Source organism: Cottoperca gobio, chromosome 10, assembly GCF_900634415.1.
Source record: "Cottoperca gobio chromosome 10, fCotGob3.1, whole genome shotgun sequence".
NCBI lineage: Eukaryota > Metazoa > Chordata > Actinopteri > Perciformes > Bovichtidae > Cottoperca > Cottoperca gobio.
Window position 1 is genome coordinate 13244976 of NC_041364.1, and position 11816 is coordinate 13256791.

Genomic DNA, 11816 nt, shown 5'->3' on the forward strand with positions numbered 1-11816 from the left:
GCATAACACAAGTGAAGTGGATAAAAAAAACGCACGGCTGGGTTCTTTTTGCGTTCTCTCTTGCGTTTTCTCCCCTGGTGTCTGAATGAAACAGGGAGGCAATTATAAGGGGAAGAGGGACGGTGCAGGTTCTGAACTGGGAGTCGATCTGTCAGAGTGATTTTAGGTAAACACGTTTCCAGTGCGCCCGTTTGAACTTTTATTTCTTCAGAAACTGGTGAGCTCGCCTCCTCTCCTCTTGCACTGCGGAGTTCGCTTTTCTCGGAACGAGGAGACTTTCGTGTCCCCCCCACCCCCTCCTTCAGAGAAACTGCTTAAACTTTCTACGTTTAAAAAAATAAATAAAAAGATCGGATTGCATTTTCCCCCTTCAAACATTTTGGAGGTGATGTCATCGTGCTGTGTTTTGGCTGGTATTGTGTCGAGAGGGCGCAGGGAGGACTGCTGCAGCCAGGCAGTAACCAGCGGCTGAGACAAGCTTGGAAGTCCGGAAAATCAGGTGCAAAGAGCGGCTGTCATTTCCTCGCTGTGTCGCGGGTGGCTGAGTCCGCCACCCAGTCACAGCTGTTACCATCCTCTCCAGCCACCCCGCCCTCCACCGTCTTTCTTTCCCCTTTATTATCCCCTCCCATTTTCATTCAGCACTCTCCATATACCCCTCTGAGCTGGACCGCTCCGGGACCTTATCACTCTCTCTGTCTGACACTGTTGGTGGGTGTCACCTGAGCCACAGACCAGTTGAAACAGCGTGGGGACGCAGTCATGACCGAGGCAGCCCTGCATTACCCTGCGCCCGCAGAGCCCACGTCTCCAGCTCGCCGTTTGCTCCATCAGCTAGCCCAGGTAGCCCACCTCCAACAGCTCCTGACCCTGCTCTGTTGGGACTAAACCTGTCAGCTACTCCACCACTTTTTTTATTATCTCACAGACTACAGAATTAATTTTGGTGACCAGAAGCTTGCTGCTGCGCTGAAACGTTACGCATTGGATTACGCAGAAGATTACGCACGCACCGCATCTGTCCACAGGGCCGAGCATCACTCTGAGGGTCAAAACAGATCGATTGGAGTTGGTTATCTGTGACGCGTGAGCGCGCTTTCACCTGTTCCTCTCCTTGTCGGGGACGCGCAGCCTTTTAAAGCCCTAACCTTCCCCCTTTGCTCCCCCGCCCATCCGTCTCTCCACCGGTCTGGACAGCTGTTAGAGGTTGCCCGGCGGTCACAGTGGCACAGTTACTCTGGCCTAACATCCCAAATACTCTGCGCCCGCACATTTATCTACACCGGGAGAACCGGGGCACGCCGCCGCCGATGCCAACGAGAGTGTCCGCTGACTCTTTAACTCTGCACAACATCCAGCGGATTCAAAACGCAGTGGGGAACTCTCCGGACTGTCGGACTGGCTCAGACCGAGCGAGGAGACTGTCTCTGGGACAAGTTCCATAGTGGAGGGGGGAAGCAATGTGGTCCCTTCTCTCCACGCTGACCGTCTTGTAAGTCACTCTTATCACTCTATCATGTAATAATGTTATGTATCCATGATCTATGTTGTTCTGTATTTAATTTAATTAGTTTTTGTACCAGGCCTAGCTATAAGATGAAGATGATGAAGAGGAAGATTGCAGTGTCTAAACGATTACATCACTCCTCATCAGTCCCCATAGAAAACATGCCACAGAAGACCCTGTTTTGATTGGCTGACAGTTCAGGGTCACTGGGTCAGAGTCAAGGCCCTGTTACTCATAAAACCTGCCATAAACATCTCCATCACCATCTGCACTTACTTCAGGGATGGCCAAGCTGGCTTAGAAAAGGCTATTTTCCCATCGCCAAGAAAATGCCCCCCCCCCCCCCCCCCCCATTTAAAATATTTCAGAAGTTGAGTCAAATAACAACGGCTTTATCTAGTGGGATAGGAAAATGATAAAGTGCCAAGAGCAAATCTAAGGGAGGAGGATATAGACTCAGTGGGCTTGAGTTTGCCCATTTGAGGTGTGTCTTGTTAAAAGCCAAGGGATTTATTTTTCTTTCTTTGTGTCGGCTGTACTTCTCCCAGATGGCAGTCATCTCCAGATACTTCTCATTCCTTACACAACCTGGACAGGGTGTGTGCTGCTGCTGCTGGTGTCTTCGTCTGTGTCTCCCTCACACTCTCTCCACTTACCCACCTAACTGCCTACATCTGTCGTCCTGTCTTGCCTATACCCCATTTTTCCACAGATACTTGCTCAGATAAAAAGTATGAATTAATAACTGATGAATGATGGCGCCCCTGGCAGTATCCAAGGAGGAGCAGACTCACTGTTTAGTCTGCTGGTTTTAGTTTAGATTTCAGAGCCAATCATCTTTCCAATAATTTCCTTCTTGCCTATCAGTTTTACCACTTCACTTCATCCATGCTGTTTTACCAACGTGATCATACGGAAAGTCTTCAGCCAGTGAGAAAAGCCGAAGGGCCTTTTGCCACAACAACCTGTTACAGCTCTTCTCATAAAGCCAAAGCTCCATGTCGAGGCCCTCTGCTTCTCAAGCCATGCTCCACCATAGGCCCTATTACTGCTGATACCACTCACACACCCACTAGCCTAACCACTATTCTTCACTTCTGAACATCTGAAACTCTTGCACCGTGCTGAAGCCCACTGCTCCAGTGTTGGCCTACCACGCTAACCACTGCTACACACAGCTGAAACCGCCGCTCTGTGCTGAGTCCCACCAGGCCGACCGCTCTCACTCCACGCTGCTGCCCAGTCCTCTGTGCTGAGGCCTGCTAGTCTAACCACAGCCTCCATATGGTAGATCTGCTGGGACGCAGGTTTATGATGTCAGACCCTTGCTTGTTTTGGCAGCCAGCCAAGGCGCACCGGGCTTTCCCTCTCTCCATACCTCCTTCTGTCTTTACTCTCCCCAACTTTTAGTCGGCGCTCTCTTATTCTCTCGTTTTCTCACCCTCCCCCACCCCCGCTGATCCTGTCTCCCTCTTTCCTCTCTCCTTCTCCTTCTCTCTGTGGCTGGCATAATATGGAGTGTCTGTGGTTTTTGTGGGAGCGGGGGAATCCAGTGCCGAGGCACTTTTCCTGTAGTGTCCTCGGCGGCAGTGCAGCCGTGGTGTTTTAACAGCTGAGAGTCCTCACAATGCACAGGCGCTCAGGTTTTTTCGGCTGCGCAGGCAAAATGTGAGGGCCAACACTCTACTGCATTGCCCAGGATATCTGCATCTATTAGAACAACTCTGGGGCCAACACACCAGCTATGGGAAATACATTTTGAGAAAGGAAGGAGGGAAGGAAGAAAGGAAGCATATGTATGTATGTGTGTTAGTCAGGAGGCAGTGACATGTGTTACGACGTGCATGAGTTGAACCCCCCCCTCTCTTTCTTTCATTCCCATTATTTATCTTTTTGTCTACTTCTCACGCCAGACCACACTCTGTGGTTACACTACCGTCTCTCCTTTTGCCACTTTTTCTCCTCATTCCTTCAAGATGTAACCTAAGTCTTTTTGCTCACATCTGGGCATCTTCTTTCTGATTTTATCTCTCACCTCTCTTATTATCTGTTAGCCTCCGCTTGCTTCATCGCCCCTCTATTTATTCTTACATCACCTTCCTTCTCCCTATCCCTTTGTGCACCTCTCAGTCTCCCTCTCTCTCCTCCTCGCTATCTCCCTCTCTCAGCAGCGCGTATGTCTTTGCTTTGGCCCAGCTGTCAGCTGCCTGCTCCTCCTGTACACACACATACACCCTGCACACATCTGCACATCTGTGTGCATGCCCATGACAGTGTGGAGGAGTCACCCTGCTAACCCCAAACATAAAGGAAATTGGGAGGCACGGAACGATAGGAGAAAGGTAGAGTGGACAGAGAGACAGGGAGGGAGAGATAAGGTGTAGAAGAGATAGGGAGGACAACAAGTCAGAGAAAAAGAGTGGAGTAAAGAGAGAGAGGGAGAGAGAGAGAGAAAGAGAGAGAAGAGGCATGCAGAGAGATAGCAGACGATGAGGTGGGGAAAGACAAAATTCATAGAATAGCTTTTCAGCCCACACACTTGGTTCTGAACTTCATCATGTCTTCAGCCACTAATTCAGAACAGTTCAAGGACTGCCAGAGTAGATTTTGCGCAACACAAGCACTCCCTTACTAAAGCTGTGAATAACATTTGATAAATACAAGGTCAAGGTCTAAACTTCAATTAAGCAATGCGATAAAGTAAGAAGAATTTTAATTGTAACTGTAGCCAGCTGTTTTAAATCATAAACGTCTCTAAAAGTCCAGATCAGACAGATAAGTAAGTAATAAGAAAAAGTGCAAACAAGTTATATTTTCATAAGGACATTACACATTAATTCTGCATGCTATATCCCCATGATTACATCCCACCAATAGATTCCTCTATAAACCATATTTCCACACGTTTTGGTAGCTCATGTTCTCACTTATTCATAGCATCTCTTAATGTAACCACAGTCCGCCGCTCTCCAAAGCCACATCACAGCAGATTGTACACCTGTAGTCCAGCCCAGCTGTCTACATACACACAGCAGCCAAATGAGCCAGCCCAGTCCCTTAGATGTCCAAACCAAAACATGGTCTAGTTGTCTCGGCATGTTTGCCATTTCGCCACGGTCCAATCGGGTCATTTGGAGGCCAGATTTTGGTGTAGCAAAAGTCACGAACGGGTCAGAAAGTGGGTTAGACAGAAGGCTGGTAGCGTAAAGATAAACACTGCTGTGGGTGTTGTCTGTCTGCCGATGCCTGGACATCTGTCTGTATGTCACGTCTCTGTGCCAGCCACACATCCAGCAGTGTGAGTAATCACCCAATAAGGAAAAGAAATGTTGAACAGAAAGAACAGCAGAGAAGAAAGAGATGGAAATGATGGTGTCACGCATAACTCTTCCAACATTCAATGTTGCTTACATATTTCTAAACTCATCTGTTTCTACTTTTTCCAGATGTATCCAGATGTCGCTGGTGATGAGCAATCCATTACAGGTAAGAGTCTGCATGCATGAAAAAGAGCGATCGTACATTATAAAGGACAAGTTTTATATTTATAGTATGTTCACATTTTTAAGCCTGTTCATGACTCTGTATCTGTATGTGTGTGCCAACCCCTTGGTGTGTGTGCATGTATGCGTGATTGTGTGTGTGTGTGTGTGTGTGTGTGTGTGTGTGTGTGTGTGTGTGTGTGTGTGTGTTTTCAGCAGGTACTTGGTGTGGATGGGGTCAACTTCAGTGTACATGTGGAGAACCAGACACAGGTGCGAGACACCATGAGTCGGCGACACCACCGGGTCTACCAGCTCTACAGCCGCACCAGCGGCAAACACGTCCAGGTGTTGGGACGCAGAATCAGTGCTCGAGGAGAAGATGGAGACAAATTTGGTAAGACACACACACACAGTAGAACACAGGCAAACACTTTGTGAGTGTATGCACAGTTAGATGCTTCCCTGCACACACATGCACACTCACACCGGCTGCAAGTACAAAGACTTGAAGGTTGACCAAGTGCATGCATGAACGGATACAGAATGCAACTGTGCAGGCACTCACAAAAGCACACACACATGCCTCCCCAGGCTTTGGCAGAGGGGCAGTGGAGCTTGTCTTGGGAGTACAAAGACCTCATCGACTGGCTGCTGACTCAATGATTCACAAGAGAGCAAAAGAAAGAGAGAGAGGCAGAGAGAGAGAGAGAGAGAGAGAGAGAGAGAGAGAGAGAGAGAGAGAGAGAGAGAGAGAGAGAGAGATGCAGAGAGAGATGCAGAGAGAGAGAGAGAGTGAGAGAGAGAGAAGGTGTTAGTGAAAAGAAGTGAGTTAGCGGGAGAAGCCTGGCAGGTAGAGTGTCGGACCGAGTGTTAGAAACTCATCTCCTTCATCGATCCCTCCATTGATTTCTCATCCTCCCTGTTGTCTCCTCTGGATTTAAAACAGCAGGCTTCCTCTCCCTCCCTCCATCCTCTAACACTCCCTCTGTCCATCCCCCACTCCCTCCTCCTCTCCACCTTTCTTCGTCTGTAATGATGTCTATCCCATTCTTAAACCACAAACAGAATCAATGGGCAGAAGAAAGCCAAGCCATAAAGCTGGAGTTCATATTTCTCCATGTGCTCCAGCGGTGTCTCATATTGCACATCCTGTCGATTCACAAACATGTCAGGTTGCTAACACGCCACTTCAAGCCATTGATGGGACCATAGATGCAAAAGCATGTCCCCTTATAGACAAAAACCTCTCCTAAACTGAACAATCCACCCAAAACTGACCAACTATGGCGATGAGGTATTACACAGGGGAACCAAGAGCAGAGAGAGAAGAAATAAAGCAAAGAAGGGGCGGGTGCACGAAGGTATAAACATGAAGCAAAAGAGCAGAAGGGAGACGAGAGGAGAGTTGGGGGAAGAGAGAGGAAGAGGGCAAGAGGGAGGGTGGTATTGATTTCTCTTGACCCCTTTGTTGACTAAGGTCATGTAGGAACCATTTTAGGGATTTATTTTTAAACAGGCCCAAGCACTCTCTGAAGATGTGTAGTTGGTGAAGCGGTTTTGCCCGGAAGCATGAACATGCATGCACCGACACACACACAAATACACAGAGGTGCACGTGCAGATGCACCTTATAACAACAGTATCGTAGACACTCAGTCTGTGTTCTCCCGCTCCTCTTGGCCCACTGTGCTCCGTCTACTCTTGACTGTTATCTTTTTTACGAGGCCCATTTGTGGTCAGCAGCCTCACATCCATGTGTGGGACCGGGCTTATCTGACAACCATCTGTCCAGCCAGAGACATTTACATCGGCCTGTGATTTATCAGCACGTTTAATAGCAACTATGAATTCTAAAACTGTGATTCAATGTGAATGCCTTATCTTGTTTAATACCACACATGGGATTAAATGATGGCTGGTAATCTGTGCATTTAGTGTCACACTACTTGGTAGTGGGTTTGTTGTTCTTTGCTATGGCATATGATCTGACACAACATGAAACTAAGTGAGCTCTAGATCTTGGTTCCCTTTATCTTTCTTCCTCTAATATTTGTGTGATACAACGTGATAAAGCTGTGACATCCTGCACACACAACATATTGTATTTCTCTGCATTGCCTGCGGCTCTAATGTCTGTCTGTCCCTCTGTCTGTCCCTTCACAAGCCCAGCTCGTAGTGGAGGCTGATACCTTTGGTAGCCAGGTGAGAATCCGGGGCAAAGAAACCAATTTCTACCTGTGCATGAACCGACGCGGGAAGCTGGTAGGAAAGGTGAGACTTATTTCTATTAGAGATACGTTAATACAAAAAATCTAATCATCTTACATTTTCCTGACCAGCCTCTCTTTCTTCCTATGCGTGTGTGTGTGTGTGTGTGTGTGTGTGTGTGTGTGTGTGTGTGTGTGTGTGGGTACCTCTGGTTTCTCTGCTCTCACAGAAGGCCAGTAATCGAAGCGATGACTGCGTCTTTGTGGAAAAGGTTCTGGAAAACCACTACACAGCTCTGATGTCAGCATGCTACACAGGCTGGTATGTGGGCTTCACTAAAAGAGGTCGTCCTCGCCGTGGCCCCCACACACTCCCCAACCAGCAGGATGTACACTTCATGAAGCGCTTCCCGCCTGGGGAGCAGCCCGACCTCACCACCCCCTTTCGCTTCACCACCGTCAGCAAGCGGGGAAAGCGGGTGCGTGCTACTGGGCCCCGCTAGTAGTGGCTAACGCTTGCACCCACTGTCTTGTCATCCAAAGCCTTGACCAAAGCCTGCCAATGGCTAACCCAGTCATCTCCTCTGTCGCACACGACTGAACATCTCCTTTTGTTGGGACAAACATTGACCAGAAACTTGATGAATCATTCATGGGGTTTAGCTTTACACCTACTAATGTGCCACTACAGCCCCCTAGTTAGTGATCATTCCTCTCAATTTTAGTTCCCTTACTGGACCAACTGGACCATTACTGGTCCAATGCTGGAAGCTCTATGGACCTGGTCTGCTTCCCTTCATAGGCCAGAAATACTGACAGGGAACCTGAAGGGCAGCCAAAGTCCCTGGCTCTACAATGGCCTTTATTCCACAACCACAAGAACCACAAGGCCTTCATGTCTCCTGTTCTGGACCAGCTGGACAATGTCAAGTATGGGATTACAACTGGACCATACAGAGAGAGAACAAGGGTGGAAATGGCTGACTGAACAAGAGAGTGGGTGCTAGGCCTACGGATAAAGGGAAAACAGGAAGGAGAGGACAGGAAAACGGCAGAGTGGACAAAGGGATAGAGTGATCTGCACAGATCAAATGGACCAAAAATGGACTGTTGACATGTGACGCACTTATTTGTCTCACTGCTAAATTGGTGTGAACCTGTGAGACTGTTGGATGAAAGGATGACAAAAGGATGAATGAGGGAATGATTGAGTGAGTGACTTACTGAATAAACGCATGTTTGTAAGAACAAGAAGACGTATGTCAGAGTGTGTGTGTTTGTGTGTGTGAGAGAGTGCACCAACAACCATGAGTGAAGCTGGATCACGAGGGACTCTGGAAAGGGACCTTCCAGTCCCTGCATGAACCCGTGACAACTCAGCGCAGGGACTGAAGCTTTAAGAACTGGAATGTATAAAAACCAAGCTGCACCAAAAACAGCCAGCCAATCACAGCAAACCAAACCAACGACTGACCAAAGACAACTGGAGACCTTCTTCATGACTCCTCCACACTCCCTTCCCCCCCGAGGACACTACACCCTCAGCTTATAGGTGCAGAGGACGACGAGCGCAGGGGCGAGCGCGGCGGGGAGGGTGCATTGTCTATTAGCATTGCTATAGAAACGACCCAGGGGATGATGCTCCCGTGCGATACCGTGGATACAGAATGCTGCTACCAGGACATTCAGTGGAACAAACCAAAGTCTCATGCATACAAACAGGAGAAAAAATATTAAAGGGAACAATTTATTGAAAGTTATATATATTATATATATAAAAGAAGACAGAAACCCTAAATAAGCAATCTTACTATGATGGTTATTATAATTATTACGATAAAATTATTTCATTTATTTATTTCAGCTCTGTGTGCAGCAGTCTTTCTCGACTCAGTAAACCTTACAGAAACATTTCCTGTGTGTCCCAGCCTCTTTAAACTGCTTCTTCACATTTTCTCTTTTCTGTCAATGTTGTAGAAAGAGATTGAAGTTTGCCGACGCTACGGGTGTGGTCGGCTGGCTTTAATGCTCAATTAGTTGATTTACAAAAAATTAATTGCCAACTATTTTGATAATCAAAAATCGTTTAAGTCATGTATCAAGCAAAAAAAGCCCAACTTCTGCTAGGTCAAGCCACTATAGTATGAGGGTTTGATGGTTTATTCTGTTTTTTATCACTCTAAATTGAATATCTTTGGGTTTTGGATTTGAAGCAAGCAATCTGAAGACATTTCCCTTGACTCAAAGAAAGTGTGATATGCAGTAGGGTTGGAGGATATGACGATATGTACCATGATACTATATACATTTGTCAACCATCAGAGATTGCGGCATACCAATTTTACCAATATATGCATGCATTTAATATCTCTGGTTGTATTAGACCATTGTTGGCAATATTGGGTTTGGAGGACTTTTGCATCAATGTACCTTCATTTTTTTAACTTCTCAAAGAAAAGTTTAATTCACTGGATTAATCAAAAACAAACATTGACCTCTTGATAATTTATCACTTAACACTTTTTAAAATCCTTAATTGATAAATGATAAACTCATAGTTAATTACACATTAGTTATTAGTTATTTTACTGTTAACAAACAATGAAATGATTAATAATTATTAGTAATGCTATAATTTATGTTATTTTATCATTAGTTTGTGTAATAGGAAATAATTTGTTTATAAATTATACATTGTATCATAGCTGATAAGAGACGATAACAAAGATATTATGATTATAATCATTAATAAATACTTAGTATAGTATATGAAATGTTATAGTGTATGCAACAATAAACTGTTAAAATAACATCAATTATAGCATCACTAATGATTAGTAAACGGTATTAATTAGAACTTCATAGAACAGTAAAAGAAAACTATGAACTAAAGTGTAACAAATCAATTTACCATTTATTAATGATGGCTTTCATAAGTTTACAGGAAATGCACTGTATCACAAGTATCAAGGGCCAATAACAAGTCATGCAATAGCAAGACTGTGACTGCAAAACTATTAAAATTCTGCATTTCCCACAACAATTCATCTTAAAAACTGGGAAAGGTTCCTCGACTACTTTAGCACATTTCTAATAGAGACAAGGAGCAAGAATGTAAATGCTGAAAAAACAGATGTAGTTTTCATAGTTCTTGTCAATACAGGTTGATGTAGTCACTGTTGATGGAAACCCTGGCATTAAATTGCTTAAAGAAATATCTAAGATGGACCAGCCTCACTCAGGGACCCCTTGAAAGTGCTGAGCATCAACGGTTTTGTGCAAAAATCAACAGTGACCTCGACATCATAAAGTTTTGTCGTGAATATACGGCATGAAGGATCAGCCAGAACAGTGGAAGGGAAACATGCAGTAGTGAGATAGAGTTTCATAGCTGCTTCTCGTCTCATCTCTCCTGCTCTTATCCCCCATCCCTCCCCTTCCTTCCCTGTCCTAGCAGGAGGTCACTGAAAAGATGTCACTGCCAAATGACCCAATCATGCCGGCAGACACAAACAGCTGACTCAGGGGGAAAAAGGGTTGTACCAGAGGATTCCTATTGCAAGGCAGCAGGAATCTGTGCTGGAGGGGGGATATAAGGGGGAGACAGTGGGGTGGGAGGGAAACGGGGTGTGGGATAGAGAAGAGCGAGTAGGGGGTGGTGGGGTGAGTTGTTCATTTCTGGAACGTTGCTCCAGTTCCACTCGGGAATGATGGAAATATTCCGCGCAGCCAAACCCAGAGTGGAAGGTGTATGGTAATCATGTCGGGGAAGGAATGCCAAATATGTGCGTGAGAACGGAGCTGTGACCTGAGAGCTGCAGGAATTATGGGCCAAAATCCCACAGACCCAGAGGAAGCACACACACCCATATCCAACTCATACACACATCATATACTAATGGTGCTCCACCAAGCACAAATCCATCCCACATAACTTATTCCCAGAATTTGAAACATTCTACTATACTAAACTAAACCCAGAAATGTAGGAAACCAACTCCCCTACTTCTCCTAGAGAGAATAGACATCGCACAATAGCCAGACAGATGCATTATAGAGCTCAATTACACTAACCAGATCTTTGCCATAAAGGCGTCACTTTAAGCATCTCAAACACACATTCCTCCTTCACAGTTACAGTGTGTACGAGACTGTGTATGTGATCTACTGTAACAGGTTGTTTAGACTCCAAACTTGGCTACCAAACAGTCAGAGCCCAAGTCTCATAAACAGATTGCACTGTGGGAGATAGCTAAGTTTATACTCCCACCTGGTGGCCATCCTTAATACACTGACATCCCACAATGGTATAAACAACATTTGTTTCTCGTTAAATTACTTCAAGTCAAAATTGTAAATAAGTAACAATTATAAGAAATACGTTTCTGCACACTGGAAAGTCTCACTGACAGGTGTGTAGAACGTTTTTATAAAATGTGTAGACTATTGTAGAATCTTGTGAGTTAGAGAATACAAACTGGCCTTACCTTATTTTACTTTGAATAACGTTTGACTGTCAAATAACTAGGAGTTCAGCATACTGTCAATCACTTGTTCTTGCTTTATTAAAGTAAAAAGTGGTCTATATTAACATTACCTGATGAAGATCTGAAGTGT

The 11816-nt window shown here is 45.5% G+C and overlaps 1 protein-coding gene across 1 annotated transcript; it reads left to right on the forward strand.

The window, feature by feature from the left end:
- Positions 1-3: 3 nt before the first annotated feature.
- Positions 4-9096, forward strand: fgf18a (fibroblast growth factor 18a). The gene is made up of 5 exons (XM_029442417.1): positions 4-1492; positions 4954-4993; positions 5206-5386; positions 7157-7263; positions 7430-9096. Exons 1-5 carry the CDS (start codon positions 1461-1463, stop codon positions 7700-7702), a joined length of 633 nt encoding a protein of 210 aa, XP_029298277.1. The 5' UTR covers positions 4-1460; the 3' UTR covers positions 7703-9096.
- The last annotated feature ends 2720 nt before the right edge of the window (positions 9097-11816 follow it).

What these genes read in the sequence shown, in the direction of transcription:
- fgf18a (XM_029442417.1), top strand. Translation starts at nt 1,461, where the DNA reads ATGTGGTCCCTTCTCTCCACGCTGACCGTCTT. An exon ending in AGAAGATGGAGACAAATTTG is followed by an intron (nt 5,387 to 7,156) that starts GTAAGACACACA and finishes TCCCTTCACAAG; the next exon opens with CCCAGCTCGTAGTGGAGGCT. An exon ending in GCGGGAAGCTGGTAGGAAAG is followed by an intron (nt 7,264 to 7,429) that starts GTGAGACTTATT and finishes CTGCTCTCACAG; the next exon opens with AAGGCCAGTAATCGAAGCGA.